Genomic DNA, 20,510 nt, shown 5'->3' with positions numbered 1-20,510 from the left:
TTTGAGGTGTGGAATGGAGTGAAGTCCAATCAGCTTCCATATGCAAAAGACCTTGAAACGCTGGGCTGGACTGCACAACGCAGCCAGTCAACCCAGCCAGCGTCTTCTGACTGACAGTTCTTGTGGTCAAACACTAAAGGTGTGCATTTGGAACATTGGAGCCGACTACGGCTTTATATATAAGGGAGAGATAAGAGACACCAATGTTGGATCAGGCCAAAGGCCCATCCATTCCAACACTCTGTATCACACAGTGGCCAGAAATACCAGTGCCATCAGGAGGTCCACCAGTGGGGCCAGGACATTAGAAGCCCTCCCACTGTTGACCTTAATAATTGCTTTGATGAATCAAGATACTAAACATTAGATATCAATTACCAATGTTTGTTTCCTGTCATTGTTCTATACCAGCTGCAAGCAAAAATGATAAAAGAGAATCACACTGCATTATCTGACTTCATTTTTGTTGGATACTCTGACCACCCAGTTCTGCAGATGTTGCTGTTTGTGGTGTTCCTACTGATCTACGTGAGCATCATAGCTGGAAATGGACTTATCATTTACATTGTAGTGACTGATCCTACCCTTGATACCCCAATGTATTTCTTTTTGAAGAGCCTGGCCTTTCTGGAGATCTTCTACACCTCAGTCACCCTTCCAAAAATGCTGGTCAATTTTGTGGCACAAAACAGGACCATCTCATTTGTTGGCTGTGCTGCCCAGATCTACTTCATAATTTTCCTTGGAGGCACAGAGTGTTTCCTTCTGGCTGCCATGGCATATGACCGATATGTGGCCATATGTAACCCTCTGCATTATAAACTCATAATGCACAAAGAACTCTGTTTAGGACTTGTTACAGGGTCATTGACCATCAACATGCCTGTCCATATAGGACAGACATACCTACTGTTTACCTTGCCCTATTGTGGCACTCGTGAAATTAACAACTTCTTCTGTGATATCCCACCTGTGCTGGAGTTGGCCTGTGCAGATACCTTTGCAAGTGAAGTTTACCTGGTTGCAGTCACTGCTCTTATCCTAATCCTCCCCTTTTGCCTTATCTGTGCCTCTTATGTCAAAATCATCTCTGTAATTCTGAAGATGCCATCTGTTGAGGGTCAGAAGAAAGTGTTTGCCACATGCTCCTCACACCTTATTGTGGTATCTCTCTTCTATGGCTCAGCAACTATTGTCTATGCAAGTCCCAGGTCAAAAGAGACATTGATTGTGAACAAGCTGCTTTCTTTGTTCTACACCATTTTGATTCCTATGTTTAACCCCATCATCTATAGTCTGAGAAATAGAGAAGTGAAGGTTTCCTTGAAAAAAATGTTTAGAAAGTGTCAGCCTGGTTATATCTCACAGGGTTGTTGAGACGAAAAAAGGGGAATAGGATCAAGGGACTGTGGTCTTTCTAGTCTTAATAGGCTGGGAAAAGATGGTGGAGAGAATGGTGGTGGACTCTAATCTGGAGAACGGTTTGATTCTCTACTTCCTCACATGAAGCCAGCTGAGTGACCTTGGGCCAGTAACAGTTCTCTCCGAACCCTCTCAGCCCCACCTACCCCATAAGGTGCCTATTGTGGGGAGAGGAAGGGAATGTCATTGTAAGCCATTTTGAGACTCCTTAAGGTAGAGAAAAATGGGTATAACCCCCCCTTCTCTTCTTAAAAGAACTGTGTAGAGATAGAATTGTTTTTCTTCCCAATTGTGTTACTTTGCTGACTTGTCACTAATAGGTCATGTTCTTGCTTGAGTTTTCCACTTCTTCAGTAAAGTTCCCCCCCCCCCATTATTTATGAAATTGGAGCCATGTTTTTCCTCCAGGTTTCCTCTCCTCAATGCAACAAATAAGATAACATTACAATTACAGTGTTCATTACAAAATACTTAAAACAATGACTTTCCTTTTTCTGAGTTGGAGAAGATCTCTTCTAAATCGCTTGTATACATTAGCAAGTAATTAGCTCATATTCTTTTAGCTTAATGCATATTATTTGACTACGGATGTTGCTCAAGTGTATATAAATTTATATGAATACATTGAATATTGCTACATGATTATATGTGATGAAAGTTATTGTATTGCATAATTCATTTTAGAAAGTGTTTAACAGAGAGCTATACAATGTTTGATGGTCTGTTTTCAGTGTAATTTTCTTTATAGTGCAGATATAAGGGTAGCATATATTGGGAACCTTCTCTTTGCAAAACCACACTGTAAGAGTAAGAAGGTAATGCAGTCCAGCATTAGGACTTGCATCCCGGCTGCATGAGAACGGCTTCGATACCAGCCCTATTAGTATGGTTAAAGCTTGTGTGACTAGCGCTGCTCCAGGCTCACTCTTCCCTTTTGCCTCAATGGTAGGTGTCAATTTCACACAAGCTCAAAAAACAGGATTGAGTAGACACGGGGAAAATCGCACGAAGCTGCGAGGCAAAATGCGGCTGCGCAGCAGCTTCTGTGAAATTGACACCTAACATCGAGACAAAAGGGAAGAGTGAGCGTGGAGCAGCACTAGTGGGAAATCACCCTAAATGTCCCAGAACATTTAAAAGGATTTTCCCCAAATACCTAAACTATCAAATAGATGGCCCTGCTATAATCGATAGTACTTATGTCCTTGTAAGTGCTCATAGGATTATACCCTTAAAGAGTAGCCTTCACTTAACAAAGGTGTTTATACCTTTTGTTTATTTACAAACATTTTAACCCTCCATTTTCTAACAAACCCTCTGTTATGTACTGACAGAACAAATGAATCTCCTCATTGAACTCCCATGTTAAGCTTCAGGCCAGCAGAGGATTCCACAGTACTGTAAAACTATTGGTCGCTTCAAAATAGCGACCAATCACAAATGAATAGTTCCCTGAGCGGGAAGAACTCTGATTTGTCCTTATCCCTGCAATCTAATTGGTTGTTATTGTATATAGTGGGAGGGGCTATATTAGCCCGGTATGTTTAAATAGGAGCATAGCTCCAATGTTGGTTGTTCTGGTTTCCTACATGCGTTTAAGTGCTTGTTTGCTTATTCTAATAAAGCTGAAATCACTTTGCTGAATCACTGTCCGAGTCTTCGTTGGCGCAATCCAACACCCTCATGTTGGGTTTTAATGTGGTATTAAAATACAATAAAGGTTCTAATAGCAAAGATACTAAAACAGCACATTGAAATAGCCGAACCTTGGCCTCGGTCACATGGAAGGTTTTGCCCCGCAAGAGGGACGGATCAGGGGCGCATCAAATGGGCGCAATCACACCGCAACATCTGGGAAGCGGAGCGCACCCATCCCCGATCTGTCCTTTCCGGGTGAAACCGCGCATAAAAAAAAACCACCTAGAAAAGAGTACTACCTACCTGAAGCTCCGCAGCAAGGGTGGCCGTGGGATTGCCGGCGTGCCCATCTTCCGCAGCATTCAAGGCTCCCAGCCAAACTGCGGATGCGCACACCTGCACAGCCGGCTGCCTCGCTCTCTGTTCCGTGGCTTCTCCCCCAGCATCTGATCATGCCGGGGAGCAACTGCACAGCAGCTCGAGGGATCTGTCTGATTCCACCACCGCACGTCTATTTTGCTGCGGCTCAGAAAAGCCGCACTTTGGCTGTGCTCCCCCCCCCCTCGTGTGACCGAGGCCCTTGCTTTGCCTTAAAAAAACCCAGCAACACAATGTTCCTGAAAGACTCAGGTAAGCTATTCTACCAGGAAGGAGAAAGCCCAGAAAAGGTCTTTTTCTAGCCCACAGAGCTAATTTAACACTATGATGGGGTTGTTAACAACAGTTGACTGGCTGTCTGGAACAATCTCTATGAATCGTATCAGGAAAGATGGTCCAGTAATATGTAGTTGTCATACCACGAATGGCCTTGCAGGCAATAACAAGTAACTTGAATTGAACAAAAAAACTAACCAGAAATTAGCCTTTTAAAAAAATCAGTACTGAAGGAATACAAGCCATCTGTGCTACATTTTGATACAGATTGGGAAGAAATGGTTTCCTATTGCATTGTCTAACTTATTCTTGAAGTCAGTGATGAAATCTGAGAAAAACTGGAGCTTCTTTTGGCACTCAGCAACTGACAGTCATCCACGTGTGAACCCAGCCTTCCAGTCTCAGGCACTACGATGTAAGGAATGATGGGGAAAGAGAAACAGTTTGGACCAATGACAGGGGAGGGGGGGTTAATGTGAATTCACTGTAAAAGTTTGAGTGATATGGTCATACCAATGGATGGGAAAAGTGATATTAACATCATCCCAGAAAAGCAAGCTGGTTTATATTAAGAAAATTTGTGAGAAGTGAGTACCAATGCTCCCTCTAAGCTGTGGAGTCTTGTGAGCAAAAATTCTACTTTGTGAGCTACTGGTATTAAAGTTGTGAGCGAGCAATTTGGCTACTGCATAAATTAGTTTGCCCTGGAGCCATCCTTCCTCAGCTAAGACAAAAATGTGTGAGCCGGAGGCTAAAAACTGTGAGCTAGCTCACACTAACTCATCTTAGATGGAACACTTCTACTGATAGAGGTCTATTCCTAATGATTTTTGGGTGTTCTCTTTATATGCTATTTACACCTGTGCAATTAATATTTGCCAAACTTTGGAAACAAAAATTCCAACAAGAAAGTATTTTGTAGGTAAGGTGAAGGAATTTTATTTATACATGAAAGCATCATCTTTGCAAAAAAAAAAGTTTAACAAGATCTGGAAAAAGTCTTTAAGCCCATTGGAACAAACATTTTTCCCTCTAATGTGTGAATTTGAAAGAAAATGTTATGTATTTCTCTCCTATTTCTTCAACTGTTCCCTTCCTGTACTTTAGAAGGCATCATACAAAAATCAAGGTTGAAAGCTGGAAAGCAAAATCATCCCCTCCAAGGAAAATAGATGAACACTGCAATTTAAATTAAAACAGTAATTCCATCATACTTTGAAGAATTTTTGGAGCTTGTATTGATCTACTCAGTGCAAATTCCTGTGACAGAGTTTGGTTTATCCTTTTGAGTATACATGGTGAAGACTGGCATTACATGTAGGCTTAGAATGTTACTATGTGACATGAACAGCCTGAAACCTATTCAAACTTGGTGCTCAAGAAAACGTTCTGATTATTAATTTCATTGTTATTACGTATTCTATGTTATATAGTTGAAAAATAAATTAGTTATGAAATTTGAAATTTAAAATGTTTGAAGTAAGGACCATTGTATCCTATAGAAAATGTCTTTAAACTACTGGGGAGAAATATTTGTTTTATATAATCCCTCTTTCCATTTTGTACCCCCTCTATATTATACTTTGTTTTATAAAATTATGTACTTTTGATTTATTTTAGAGGAGAGAGACATATTTCCATTACATATTATTATTTATTTCATTTCCATACTGTCTGTAGTTGAAGCTCTCCGGGCAGTTTACAACAAGTATAAAAGAGTAAAATACAATAAATATAAGAGTAATATAAAATAATGTAATAACGTTAAAAACAATAAAAGCAGTAAAGAACAATTAACGGAGATACCATGCAATAGACTTAGCAGTGTTCTGGTGTCTGACACATTTGATCCCTATATTAAAACAATATTCTAGAACAATATTTTCATTTTAAACATTCTTGCCAGGGCCTTTTTCACTTCAGTGTTCCTCAAACAGTGAACATCTTTAACCCTTTAGTGGTTTAAAATAGTGAATGGTGAAAAACAGAGTACGTAGTAAAGGATCACGACAATGCTCAAATCATAATAAAATCTGTAAGGCCCAATCCCTGAATCCCACCAGGTTTATCGGCAGACAGGGACAGCTCTCAAAAGAGACAAGATAACCAGGGCTCAGTTCTTTACCCCATATAATTTGGTCACTTGTTCTAAATGCTTGAGAATGCTCATTTTATTCAACCATCTTTCCTCACGAAAGCTCATGCTCTGCCACATATTTTGTTATTCTTTAGTATGCTACTGGACTCTTGCTCTTTTTCACTGCTGCAGTGCTACACTGCTACTAACGCAGCTACTCATCTTGATCTGTCTAAGAGGTTAATTTGCCAGGAACAAGTTTAAGATTTGTTTTCAGTGTCAAAGTCCCTTCCTGTGCTTTCTAAGGCAATATACAGAAATCAACGTTTAAAGATGGAAAGCAAAATTATCCCCTCCTAGTAAAACAGATGAACATTACAATTTAAAATAAAATAGTAATTCCATGTTAATACAAGTAAGTTTAGAGCTTGTATTTATCCAGTCACCCTGACATGGATGGCCCAGAGTCACCTGACCCTATCAGATCTTGGAAACTAAGCAGGGTTTGCCCTGGTTAGTATTTGGATAGGTGGCCATCATGGAAGTCTAGAGGCAGAGGCAGAAAATGGCAAACCACCTGTTTGTCTCTTGCCTTGAGAGCCCTATGGGGTCTCCAAAACTTGGCTGTGACATGAAGGCACTTTACACACACATATTTATCAGTGAAAATTCTGGTCTTCACGACATCAATCAATGCATCCATGGGGACTATTTCTTCATTGTTATGTCTACCCTTTTGAGTAATGCCTGGTGAAGACAGGGATTACATGTATGCTCAAAATATTATTGTGTGAGATGAAAACCTTGCACATATCCAGACCTGGAGTACTTGATAAATGTGGAATAGTCCTCAAGAAATCTTTCTAATGAGTTCTTATTGACCATTTAGTATATAGTTAGGTAAAGGTAAAGGTTCCCTTGCTCGAAAGCCAGTCGAATCCGACTCTAGGGTTGCAGTGCTCATCTCCGTTTCAAAGCCAAAGAGCCAGCGCTGTCTGAAGATGTTTCTGTGGTCATGTGGCCGGCATGACTAAACACCAAGGTGCATGGAACGCTGTTACCTTCCCACCGAAGTGGTACCTATTTATCTACTTGCAATTTCTTGCTTTCGAAATGCTAGGTTGGCAGGAGCTGGAACTAGAGATGAGAGCTCACCCCATCATGCGGCACCCGGGTCTCGAACTGCTGAACTACTGACCTTCCACAGCCTGCAGTTCAGCGTCTTAAGCACTTGAGCCCCCGCAGCTCCATAGTATATAGTTAGGAAGGTACATTTGACTGATTTTAGAGGAGACCGACATATTCCCATTACATATAATAATCTTACCAGTATTCTGGTTTCTGACACATTTAATCCCTTTATTAAAACCACATTCTAGGACAATATTTTCCTTTTAAACATTCTGGCTAGGGCCTTTTTCACTTCAGTGTTCCTCAAGCTATAAATGATAGGGTTTAGCATTGGTGTTATCACTGTGTAAAAAAGAGAGAGGAATTTGTCTCGTTCCAAAGAATAACTGGATTTGGGATGTAAGTACATAAAGCTGGCCGAGCCAAAGAAAAGGGTCACCATGAGAAGATGTGATGAGCATGTGGAGAACACTTTATGCCTACTTTCAGATGAAGGCATCCTTAATATAGTGCCCAGGATGCAGGTATAGGATGCCAGTATGAAGATGAAAGGTATTAGAGTGATGACTAAACTGCTCACTAGCATCACTGTCTCATTCAGAGTTGTGTCAGCACAGGCTAGCTTCAGGACAGGTGGAAAGTCACAGAAGAAATGGTTGATCTTGTTAGAGCTACAGTAGGGCAAACTAAATGCCCAGGTTGTGTTCACCAGTGGGATAAGAATGCCACCCATCCATGAAGCCAAAGTCAGATAGGTACAAACTCCTTTGGACATTAGCACTGTATAATGCAAGGGGAGGCATATTGCAATGCAGCGGTCATAAGACATGGAAGCCAAAAGAAAACACTCAACTGTCCCCAGGAACAAGATAAAATACATCTGGGCAGCACACCCACTGAATGAGATGGACTTGTCCTCTGAGACCAAGTTGTGTAGTATCTTGGGGAGGGTGACAGAGATGTAGCAGATCTCCAGAAATGACAAGATTCTCAGAAAGAAGTACATCGGGGTATGAAGGGTTATGTTAGCCCAAGTAATAAGGATGATGAGACAATTACCAGTTACAGTGACTGCGTAGATGGCAGAAAGTAGAACAAACATAAGAATTTGCACTTCCAAATAGCTGGGAAATCCAAGGAAAGTGAAATAGGTGACGGAAGTCTTATTCATATTTCATACCACCAGGACAACTCATTTGAGGAGAATAAACAGAATAAAAACAGACACTGCCATTTCACAGATAGTTTGCCAAGCAGGTATTTTCCATTGCTATAGTATTCGGATTCAGGATTCAGGGATCAATTACAGGGATGGCAGTTTACTGTGATGATAGATTTACCTGGGTAGCCGTGTTGGTCTGAAGCAACAGAAGAAAAATTGAGTCCAGTGGCACCTTTAAGAGCAAAACATTTTATTCACAGTGGACTCTTTCCTGGGCATGCACACATCTTCAGATACTATGATGTTAGACTGTAGTTCTGTTCAGCTGCCTATGTACAAGTCCTTTTAGTTCCTTCAGTCTTGCAAATATAGCATACATATTGAATACATTAACACATGAAGCTGCCTTACCAAATCAGAACCTTTGTCATCAAGGTCAGTGTTGCCATCCAGCTGGCAGTGGCACCTCAGGGTCCCAGTTATAAGTCTTCTGTATCAACTCCTACCTACTTCTTTTAACTGGAGACAGAAGGGACTGAACCTAAAGCCTTCTGCTTGCACAACGAGGACTCTACCACAGAGCTATGCCCCCTCCACATATTGAAAAGGCATTACATTCAACAGTGCAACAAGAAAGAGTTTTATAAAATGCATGCTTAATGAAATGAGCACCTTGTTTGCTATCTCTGTCTCTCATATTTCCATTGATTGGTTACTGGGAACTCTTCAGTCTTCACTGTTTTGTATAAGCCTGTTTAGGTCACCTTACATTTCTACTTTTGTTGTTGTTCCCAACTTTGCTTAAGATTAGCTTAACTAAGCTTACTTTTACTTCTCCCTCCATGTGTCTTCCATAAATATATATTTTGACTAGGCCACCATTACTCAGAATGTCTTATCACACAACCTCTTCTTCTTCAGTTCCCTCTCCAGTATCTACCAGTTGTTCTTTATCCATCGTTCTTCCAATAACTCTCTGTCTTCCCTACCAACACCAGATTTCTCAAGACTCTAGCCTCCTCTTTTCCAGGTTACCCCTCAGTCATGCTTTATGTCACTATAAAGCAGTACTCAGTGTGAGTTAGATTCATGAACATAATTATTACCTCCAAAAATAGTACCTGGAAAAAAAGTCCACCTCAGTCACAACCAGAGAATTTTGGGGTATCAGGAAGGAATAATACCTCTCTGTCCTGAAGGGTCATATACCACAAGGTAGTGGAATGAATTAGTCTTTTACTATTTATGTAAATTATAGTTAGAAAACCCCCACATTTTAAACAATGATATGAGTTCTGAGGGTGGAGCCACCATTTAATTTATTCTCAAGCTGTTTAGAACAACCAGTAACTGTGTTAGATTGTGACCACCCAAATGAGCCTCGTTTTTCTCCCTTCCATGATAAAATTCAGCTGATATCTGCCACAGCTATGCCAGAAAGACCCTGAGTTAGTGAGTACAATTCTCCTAGGATTTCTGTTAGCAAAAAGCTTAATTGCTGCACATTAGTTCATTCAAGTATGGATAGCACTGTTCTTAATTAAGAAAGCTGAGAGGAAGAAATTAAATTCATATGAAATGTGGTGTTGGAGAAGAGTATTACAAATACCATGGAATCCTGAAAATACAAATGTGAGATCTAGATCGAATCAAGCCTCCCTAGTAGCTGCAATGACTAAAGTGAGGCTATCATACTTTGGTCACAAGTCACTGACAAAGGCAGTAATGCTAGGAAATGTTGAAGTTAGTAGGGAAAAAGGAAGACCCAATATGAGATGGATTGATTCAATAAAGAAAACCACAGCCTTCACTTTGCAAGACCTGAGCAAAGATACTAATGATAGGACATTTTGGAGCTCATTAATTCATAGTGTTGATGGAAGTCAGAAGCAACTTGATGGCACATACGCACAGTTTGTTTATTGTCCTTATAATGATGATTTGTGTGTAGGGTTCCCAAGTACTTACCGTGATCTGGTGGGGGAAACATGCTCCCCAGCCGGACCATTCCTTCCCGTAACGCACCATGCCATCGCCAGGAAGTGACACTGGGTGACGCTCTGGCAATGGGGCTGAAAACTCGATGGTACCATGGTAACATCACTTTAAAGCCCCCCCCCCCATGATTTTGGACCTTCGTATGTTCAGGATCTACTCTCCCTATATGAACCCATGCATTAGCTGTTCTCCATTCTCTTGCTTGTGGTGCAGATGAAAGCAGCATATAACATTACACACATTGAAGTCAATGTGTATGGAGGGGAAGTGAGCATGAGAGCATTCTCCCAGTCCGTATGATGGGATGGTACCAACCCCATTGCCAGAGCGTCACTTCCTGGCGACGGCATGATGCGACACATTTGTTGTCCCTGCGGGAATGATCTTGCAAAGATATCTGTGTCCCCCGCTGAATCATGGTAAGTACTTGGGAAGCCTGTTTGTGTGTATACTTTAAGAGACAATTCACATTGGGCCTGTAAACACAAAAATGACTACAGAGAAACCGTATACACATGACATCACACATCAACTTGTGTAGAGGGAGAGTAGGTATGAGCATGCTGACCCTGTTCCCTATCTAGGTGTGATCTACTCCTTCATGAGCCCAAAGTCTACATGCATAGATTCCCTTCCCATGATTGAAAACATTTGAAAAGCAGTGTTCTGGATAATGGGAAGGCATCAAATATATGCTTCCCAGATGTGTAGACTTACCAGCCAGCAATCATACGGGCTGGGAGAATGCTCTCATGCTCACTTCCCCTCCATACACATTGACTTCAATGTGTGTAATGTTATATGCTGCTTTCATCTGCACCACAAGCAAGAGAATGGAGAACAGCTAATGCATGGGTTCATATAGGGAGAGTAGATCCTGACCATACGAAGGTCCAAAATCGGGGGGGGGGCTTTAAAGTGAACTTCCAATGACTTGAACTGAAGTAAGCAGGAAACCAGTGAAACTTTGTTAAAAGTGATGCAATGGGATCCCAGGATGAATCCACAGAGATGTGGTCCTCCAGTTTGGTACCCGAACTGAAGATTAGTTATTTAGAGCCTCCAAACTTCATCATTTGGTGATTTTCTACCTTTCAGACCCCTCCCCTTTGCTGAATTCTCTCACAGACCTGCTTTGCTATGATCTCTTCAGAAACAATGGAGTCCAAACATAGCAGAATGCTATCTGGATGGAAAGGTGGCCATTTTGGAAAGTGTCACTTCCTGCCATTAGCCACTTGGTGCTGCCATTTTCTTTGTTGTCCTTAATTTAAAAAAATGCTAATGAAGAAAAAAAATTCTTTGTTGTCCCACCAGAGATCTTTTGAAGGACTTAATTTTTAAACTAATCTCTATATAATGCTGAAGCAATTACATTATTATTTTTTAAAAGCCCTCAAAACCCATCCAGCGATGTGGCATAGAAAATGCAGAGAAAATGGCAGCTGAGTGGGAAAAGTGGACAGAAAACACCTGCATAAACACTTGCCAAAGTGAATGTCTCTGTCTTCAAAGCAGCAATGAATACACAATGGGTAATCTTTGGCTTATGGATGGAGCCCCAGTCAAAAGATGGGCAGGTAAATTGCTTATATTTTCAAAGGGAGCCCACGTAATGCTTTTACAGTATCCAGGTTAGAGGTAACAGAAACATGGCCTGGTACACTTAGGCCAGAAGAGAAAGTATCTTATGGACTAGGTGAAGATTGAAAAAGGTGCTTCAAACAACTGCACCAACCTGCCTTTCCATGGCTGGGTATTAACAAGGTAATGTGATGTGTCTACCCCCAGGTATCCAAGTTCACTGGAAGGAGTAGATCATTATCTGAAAATGGAACATTCTACCTTTCTTTTTGTTTCCTACCATTCCAAATATTTAGTCAACTTCTTTGAGACTGTTTATGGCCAGTGTGTGCACATTAATGACAATATGATTTAGTTGCCTCAACCTGAACATCTGTCCCCACCCTCAGACAATGGCAAAATACTGTAATGGCAAACTGACAGATTTGACCTCACCATCTTGTGCTTGAATATAACAATATACATTTGTTCTGATCAGCCTTACTAATGCACATCTCACATGAACACATGAAGTGGCTTTATACTGGATCAGACTGTTGGTCCATCAAGCTCACTATTATCTACTCAGACTGGCAGCAGCTCTCCAGTGTTTCAGATAGTGGTCTTTTGCATCACCTATCATCTGATAGATTTAGATGGAGATGTCAGGGACTGAACATGAGACTTTCTGAATGTCAAACAGGTATTCTTCCATTGAGCCACAGCCCCTTGTTAGCCGAATTGCTTTATTTACAGCAATTGGCAATTTATAAATGGGTCCTTGCCAACTATACCAAGGTCCTGTTCGCACCAAGGGTTACCAGTAAATGATTTCGAGGCTATTGTGATTAAAATAGATGTCTTTTACTTGAGAAAATAAATCACATACAAGCAATACTGATGCACTCACACATTCAATCAAGTTCCTTAGAAATACAGTATTAAAATAATCACATTCGCATTAGCAGGTGGGGGTGATGATGGGCAATACTTATCTGTCTTCGCAGCTTTGGTTGTTCCAATGAAGAATGGAGGGGAAGAACTAAGGGAATTCACACACAACCAGAACCAGCCAGAACGTGTGGGCAGTGGAGGCAAGGGTTAGGGATAGCAAGTGGGACTTAAGAGGGGTAAAAACAGACAGGGGTTGTTGCAGGGGAGATGCTAGTTGATCAAGTAGGAGAGAGAGAGAGACCATGTGACTGGTTCTCTTCTTTTATCGGGGGATCCAGGAGGTGGGTGGTGGCCGTGCCAACCTCCTGGCCCACCTCCCTGTTAATCCGTCCCAAAAGCAATCCTATTGGTTGCATGGAGGGATGGGTGGTTACCTACCAGGAGTGGCCAATATTGAAATCTAATACCTTACTCTAAGGAGGGCGTCTGGGCAGGTGTGAAAACCTTGGCATCAGGGTGCTTCATTGTAGTGCTGATGAAGCTGGTCATTCCATTGTAAACCAAATGTCCATTTAGCAGGAAATACCAAAGCAGGAACAAAGCAGTGATGTGTCATATGTGACTACAACTATTTCTGCGATGGGGGCTGTCTCTTCTCAAAGCTGTTGTTTCTTACTGCTCACAATAATGGAGGTGTGTGCTTCTTCACCAGGCTGGTAACTGTGTAGCTGAAACCTTATTTACATGTGTAGGGCTTGTGCAGGCACCTTCTATGTGTTGCATCACAACAGGTGATTAAAGTGTACAGTTCTCTGAGCCTGTGTGTGTGCGCACAGTCCATTGTGTGTAGCAATAAATGTAGTCCATAAAGCAAAATATCAAGTTCATTCTCTAACACCCTCCCCAGTGCACATCTTCAAGGCACTGTTCAATTAGATTATGCATCTTTTGATGCATATAGATACATATCTACATGGGGAGTCAATGACTTCTGAAAGGTTGTTTGTCAGAGATACTTCTGATTGAACCAGAATAGCTATGAAATTCCATAAATTCCTGCTTTAACACTGCAATCCTAAGCAAGCCTATACCTTCAAAATTCATTGAGTTAATGGACTTCTAAGGGTATAACTGTGTTTAGGATTGCTTTGTCAATCACACATATCTTTAGTGGTTTTCAGGGTTAAAAGGGGCTATTGGGTTTCATTTAGATATATTTGTGTGTAACATGTTGTTTAACACTCTGCGGGAACACATGGGTTAAGGGAGGGAAAAAATTGTGTGCAGGAATTGTGTCTACCCTGTGCTTCCATTAAAATGATTGCTTTCTCATGCACTTGTAGATATTCAGGTGATTGTATGGAGACACCAGATATTCATTCATGCTTCATCCTCTCAAGTGAATGAATGTATCATAAGAGACAAATAACTTCATCGTCTTAGGGCATAGCTGTGCTGTGATTTTCCAAAATAAATCATGGGCGAGTTATGTGTCCCTTGTGAATTTACTCACAATTTATTTGTCTTAGCAAAATATTCCTGTGGGTATAAATTAACTGTCATAGAAGGTGCTTGATTTGATATAATATCTTTGCTTTCTCACATTTAATCAGGAAGATCAAGATGCTTTCCCAATATAACACCATTTATTTATTGTTTGGAACAATAACACCATATATCAGTGGAATTTAACCCAAGAAGTATTTCATCACATGAACTTGTATTTGAATGGTACACAGACGGCTTCTATATATATGTAGCAAGAACATGGGAGAAACACCAAGAAAAGACTCATGGCTGCCCAGTTTATACAAATATACAATTGGAGAGGTAAAAAATGAATTATGAATTATTCATTTTTCCGAAGTATACCAGTTTACAAATAGTGCATAAAGAATATCTGGTGAATTGCGAGTGCTTTGCTGAGAAATCACAAATCTATTGTGGGTTTCCCATGCTTGCTGATGATCTGAAGACAGGAATGGTGATGGTCAACCAGATTTTTTCTATGTATTGCATCTGCAATGTTAACATGTTAATGTGACATAATAATATTACTCCAGCAGATCTGGATCTAGTATCTTTTTACATGAGAAAGCTTATAGAACCTTGGATATGCTATGTTAAGCTCTGTGATAAAGGAGTGAGATACGTAGTGCAATTTTTAACTGTAGATATAATATTGTTTTTGTATCTGTTTAAAAGATTCGTATTGACTCATGAGCAAGTCCAACCACCTGCACTGTGCAGGAAATTCTCCCCACTCCCCCAGTGACCCTGCTCCACATTTCAAAGATGGCAAAAAAACACCCCTCAACTCCTGGATCCCTGGCCAAACTGGCCTGGAAAAAATTGCTTCCTGACCCCAAAGTGGCAATTGACTTTTCCCTGGGTCTGTAAGAAAGGGCCATGAGAACTAAGCAGTGATGCAACCCTTCCTGCCCTCTCCCTCATGATCTGCTTAATTTCACAGAATCGTTCCTAAATGCACAGACTCAATTATACTTAGCATCTCATTGCTTCATTGGCTAGAAAGTCTATTGGTTAATTTCTCAATTTGCAATCACAATTTGTAACTGATTGATCCATTAAATTATATACATCTAAAGGTTCTGTACTGGTATTGATAGAACCTTCCACTTACAGAACAAACCTCTTCCATCAGAAAAAGGCAGACATCTCCACTGTTAGTGAAACAGAACTTTAAGATCCAGCCCTATATGTCTATTTATAAATGGGAGCACTTCTGAAATATACTCGTATGAAGAGTGGTGGTTATAGTTTTACTGAGGTATTAAAAGGTAATAAATAAGAAGGTTATAGTTTGGCTATGATTTTTGGCCACAGTACTGGTAAAACTAAGTCATGATCAGTGTTCCCTCTAAGCTGAGTTAGTGTGAGCCAGCTCACAGTTTTTTAGCCTCTGGCTCACACATTCTTGCCTTCGCTCACGAAGGAGGGCTCCAGAGCAAACTCATTCATGCCATAGCCAAATCACTCTCTCACAACTTTAATGCCGGTAGCTCACAAAGTAGAATTTTTGCTCACAGGACTCCATAGCTTAGAGGGAACATTGGTCATGATTACTATTTCCCAAAGAAAGCAATGGAAGTTTAGTTGGCCATACTTAAGTTCTTCCCTGCATTTCTGTGGTATTTCATGAGAACTAATTTTAGTTGTAGCAAGACAGTTAGTATACCACATGGCTGAAGCAATGAGAAGAAGTTTGTTCATAACAGCAGCAATTTTGAATTCTCAAGACACTAGTGTAAATGTCTTTATTTGCATACCATATAGCACAAATTATATACTCTAAAACAGCAATCCTAAACAGGTTGACTCGGGTTCTTCCTCAGAGTTATGCAGTGAGGATCACTCCCAGAAAATTGCTCAGTATTGTTCTGTAAAACTCTCTTTTTTAAAAAAGAGAGGGAGCAATTGTAAGCAGGCCCCCTCAGAAATTCCATGTTATTCAATGGGGCTTACTCCCAGGAAAGTACACTTAAGTTTGAATCCTTCGAGCCATGGCTAATCTTGTTTATGGTAAAGGAAATATGAACACTAGTCAAAAGGAAGGCAACTTAAACCACAGCGGCTACTTATGAGGAAAGAAAGGGAGACAGAATGTGGGTGTGCAGAGGGAAGGGAGAAGCTGAAGAGAAGCCCCTCCCCCTCAAAAAAAACTGTCTAAACCTGAAAGGTGATCCTGTGAGGACAAAGGAGTGTTTACCAGTCCAAATCCCCCCATTTGACCATATGGGAACCTGTTACAGATTAGAGGGTGGGACAGGAACTCCAAGAAAATCTCCTGCTCTTTGTTTTCGCTCATATTTATAGTTTTCATGACAGATGAACTGTAGTGATTAAAGAGGAGTCTGTGGTGTATATGATTTATAATTTATGTACTGGCATAATCATTCAAGTCTGAATTACAGATCTGAGAAATGGATGTTAAGAGAAATTATTCTCAGCTTCTGGAGCAGAGATCACTTGTACTGCAGAAGGTACTGGGTACTGTGTGTGTATGTTCTGACAGTCACAGCAAACGTATGGCAACCTTATAGGGTTTTCAAGGCAGGAGATTAATAGAGGTGATTTGCCATTGCCTAACTCTTCATTGTGAGCCTGGAATTCCTTGGCAGTCTCTCATCCAAGTACTAATCAGGGCCAATCCGGTTTAGCTTCTGACAAGATCAGGGTAGCCTGGACCACCCATGTCAGGGCAGAAAGTATGCTTGCTTATGCTGCATCATGTGCAAAACAGTCTTCAAAGGTGGCCAGATCTTCCCCTCTAATCAGTAGAAAAACTAGCAGGATAAAACCAGGACTACACACATGTAGTACATGTATGAAGGACTAAATACAAGATAAGATTCAACTTTAAATGCTTACCTATATACGAAATTGCTGAATTTCTGGTCATGGGAAATGTATAGCAATTTTGTATGGGGTGATTAATGTGTTTTTCCTGTCCTTGATATTCTAGAGAAGACACAACCAACAATGATAAAAGACAATCACACTGCACTGTCTGACTTCATTCTCCTCGGATACTCTGAATTCCCCGTTCTACAGGTGCTGCTCTTTGTGGTGTTCCTTTTCATCTATGTGGGCATCATACTAGGAAATGGACTTACAATTTATGTTACATTGACTGATGCTGCTCTAGATAGCCCAATGTATTTCTTTTTGAGGAACTTGTCATTTCTTGAGATCTGCTACACCTCAGTTACCCTCCCAAAGATGCTGGTTAACTTTCTGGCAGAAAACAAGACCATCTCCTTTACTGGCTGTGCTGTCCAAATGTATTTCTTGTTTGTACTAGCAAGCACAGAGTGCTTCCTTCTGGCTGCAATGGCTTATGACAGATATGTGGCCATATGTCATCCCTTGCGTTATAAACTCATAATGAGTAGAGAGCTCTCTTTAAGACTTGTTACAGGGTCACTGACTGTCAACATGCCTGTGCATGTGGTGCAAGTGTATCTACTATTTACCTTGCCCTTTTGTGGCTCTCATGAAATTAACCACTTCTTCTGTGATCTCAGTCCATTGCTGGAGTTGGCCTGTGCTGAAATTTTTGTGAATGAAGTTTATTTGTTTGCAGCTACCACAGTTATCCTAATCCTCCCTTTTTTCCTTATCGTTGCTTCTTATGTGAAGATTATCTCTGCCATTCTGAAGATGCCTTCAGCAGAAGGTCGGAAGAAAGTGTTTGCTACTTGCTCCTCACATCTCATCATGGTGTCTTTATTCTATGGATCAGCAACTATCGTCTATCTGAGTCCCAGATCAAAAGAGACAATGGATATCAACAAATTGCTTTCTTTGTTCTACACCATTTTAATCCCAATGTTTAACCCCATTGTATATAGCTTGAGAAACAGAGAAGTGAAGGTTTGCCTGAAGAAATTGTTTGATAGAAAAGTTTGATCTTACTAAAGGTGGGATGTTTAACCATCATATAATATAGTTTCTTAAGATTTTGGCAATCTTGTTTTTGAAGGAAGTGGTAGTCAGATTATTTCTCCTTCCTTTCCTGTAATTTCAGGTCTCATTCTACAGGAAAGACATCCAACACATAATAAGTTGGATCCAAACAGCTTTACAGATGGTGAAAAAGGAGAATGTGAGTGAAAAACCTGGCTGGATCCAACCTGTTGTTCTCATAAGAACATAAGAAATGCCAATGTTGGATCAGGCCAAAGGCCCATCCAGTCCAACACTCTGTCACACAGTGGCCAGAAATACCAGTGCCATCAGGAGGTCCACCAGTGGGGCCAGGACATTAGAAGCCCTCCCACTGTTGACCCCTCCAAGTACCAAGAAGACAGAGCATCACTTGCCCCAGAGCCCCTAATATTAATAGGATATGTTTGGTAAAATGGTTATTATCACAAAGTGGAAATCACAAGTTGGGTGGAAATGTTTTTCATTTGCACTCTTTTGGTGCTCAAGGATTAACCTAACCTTGACCCTTGTAGATGGAATAAAGCAGGTATGAGAGTAGATTTTCAAATCAGGAGATGGCTGTTCAGGGAAGGAATCCTATTAGATGTTGATTGAGAGAAGACTGGCTAAAATATATGGTCAGTGTGGTGTCATGGTACAACATACCCTGGTCACTTCTCAGCTCAGAGGCAGATTTTCCCACTGAAGCCCTTTAGTTCCCCTCAGTGACTGAGTCACCATCAAATTTCATAGATTATTTTCCTTTAATGACCAAACTGTCCCACCCTGATACAGATACTTGTTTGGGTTTATGTCCCAGTGGTGGAACCTGAGTGAAATGAGGGAGCTGTCTTTTTTAAAAAAAAACCTTTTAAAATGGCACTTGGGGCAGAGTAACCTTCAAAACAGAATAAAGATTTTATTTAACTGGCAGGGAAATATATATGCATATACATCAGAGAAGTCAAGGATTAGAAACCCTGAGGTAAAACTTTTTCCTATGTCCAGAACTGAAATCTGAAAAAATACAAGAGAGTATTGCTGTAGCTTCTTTTCAGAGGTTTCTAGGTTTTTTTCACTGAGAGGTACTTTTCTTTGTATACTTCAGCAATAACACAAGACCTTAATAGTGTTCTTTGGAGAACACTATACTTCCTTAGTGTTTCCAGATTTCTCTCCTTAGAAAATTACAGCTTTCCACTAACTCTTGAGGCGTCTAAAGCTTATTCCCCTTTACCAGAGACAAGGACTCTCCTCAGAGCACAACCCCTTTTTATTGGTAGAGATTATTCTTCCTTTTTTCAAGAAGCAATAATCCTTTACTATTTGGCTTGACTGGGAGATACTGCTTAATAACCCATTCACTCTAGCCAAATCTCTCTTCCAATAACTGTTGCCTATGTAAAGCAGGGTGTTTTTTGTTTTTAAAAAAGCTTTCTGGACTCAGAGTCACAATTCTCCCTCATAGTAGTTCTAATACTGTAAAGGCAAAGGAGTCTCTTTTCTCTATCTCCTTCTGTTGTGTACCCAGAGAGATCGCCAGCCCAATTGGGCCAGAATTCTCAGCATTCTTTTTTTTTTGGTAAAAGAATTTTTTATTTTCATGGAAATAACCTCTTACAGTTAAAAAAAACACTATTCTCATTCTTAAACCAGTACCTATATTCCCATATCCCCCCTCCCTCCTGGTGGCTTCCCGCAATGTTTCCCCCTTTGACCCTCCAGTACATCTTAAGATAACATCAATTAATCTCAATATTATTCTAAACATAGTAAATTGTGCTTCACATCCCAGTTTTTTTTCCAGGTAAAGTTTAAGGTCATTCCATTCTTCAAAAAAGTCAAGATCTTCCCTGTTATTCAGTTTCTTCGTAATTTTGTCCATCTCTGCCGTGAACAGAACTTTTCGTATCCATTCTTCTATTTCTGGTGTTTTTTCTTGTTTCCAACACTGTGCATACACCATTCTTGCAGTCGTGATCATATACCATAACAAAGTCTTTTTAGTTACATTCAGCTCTTCCATTCTAAGACCTAAGAGCAGAATTTCTGGTGCTTTTTTGATGGAACATTTCAAAAAAAATTGCATTTCGCTGTGGACCTTTGTCCAAAAATCCACAGCTTTCTCGCATGTCCACCACATATGGTAAAATGAACCTTCATGTTTTTTACATTTCCAACACTTATTAGACATGTTTTGGTTCATATTTGCTATTTTCTTTGGCGTCAGCATTCTTGTCTCGCTGCAACGAGTTGTCATCACACAAGGGGTGACTGTTGTGGGGAAGCCGAGTGGTGATACCACCACCACTGCAAGGCCGAGTACTCACTGCCTTGCATGAACACCACCCGGGGATTGTAAGGATGAAAGCTCTAGCCCGGAGTTATGCATGGTGGCCAGGGTTGGACAGTGAGGTGGAAGATACAGTAAAAAGGTGCCAGAAATGCCAGGAGTCCAGGCCTGAGCCTCTGAAAGCACCTATGTGTCCATGGGAATCATCCCACAAGCCTTGGAAAAGG

The 20,510-nt window shown here is 40.6% G+C and overlaps 3 protein-coding genes across 3 annotated transcripts; 2 read left to right on the top strand and 1 right to left on the bottom strand.

Moving 5' to 3' along the window:
- The first annotated feature begins 417 nt into the window (after positions 1 to 417).
- On the top strand, positions 418 to 1,377 carry LOC107117679 (olfactory receptor 10AG1-like). The gene has a single exon (XM_015419837.1). The coding sequence runs from the start codon at positions 424 to 426 to the stop codon at positions 1,375 to 1,377; it is 954 nt and encodes a 317-aa protein (XP_015275323.1). The 5' UTR covers positions 418 to 423.
- A 5,789-nt stretch (positions 1,378 to 7,166) lies between these two features.
- Positions 7,167 to 8,093, bottom strand: LOC107117678 (olfactory receptor 10A7-like). The gene has a single exon (XM_015419835.1). The coding sequence runs from the start codon at positions 8,091 to 8,093 to the stop codon at positions 7,167 to 7,169; it is 927 nt and encodes a 308-aa protein (XP_015275321.1).
- An 8,949-nt stretch (positions 8,094 to 17,042) lies between these two features.
- On the top strand, positions 17,043 to 17,972 carry LOC107117677 (olfactory receptor 10A7-like). Its single transcript, XM_015419834.1, has one exon. The coding sequence runs from the start codon at positions 17,043 to 17,045 to the stop codon at positions 17,970 to 17,972; it is 930 nt and encodes a 309-aa protein (XP_015275320.1).
- The last annotated feature ends 2,538 nt before the right edge of the window (positions 17,973 to 20,510 follow it).

Source organism: Gekko japonicus, unplaced genomic scaffold, assembly GCF_001447785.1.
Source record: "Gekko japonicus isolate JY-2015 unplaced genomic scaffold, Gekko_japonicus_V1.1 scaffold2688, whole genome shotgun sequence".
NCBI lineage: Eukaryota > Metazoa > Chordata > Lepidosauria > Squamata > Gekkonidae > Gekko > Gekko japonicus.
The sequence above is the reverse complement of the archived record's forward strand: the minus strand, read 5'-3'. Positions and strand labels throughout refer to the sequence as shown.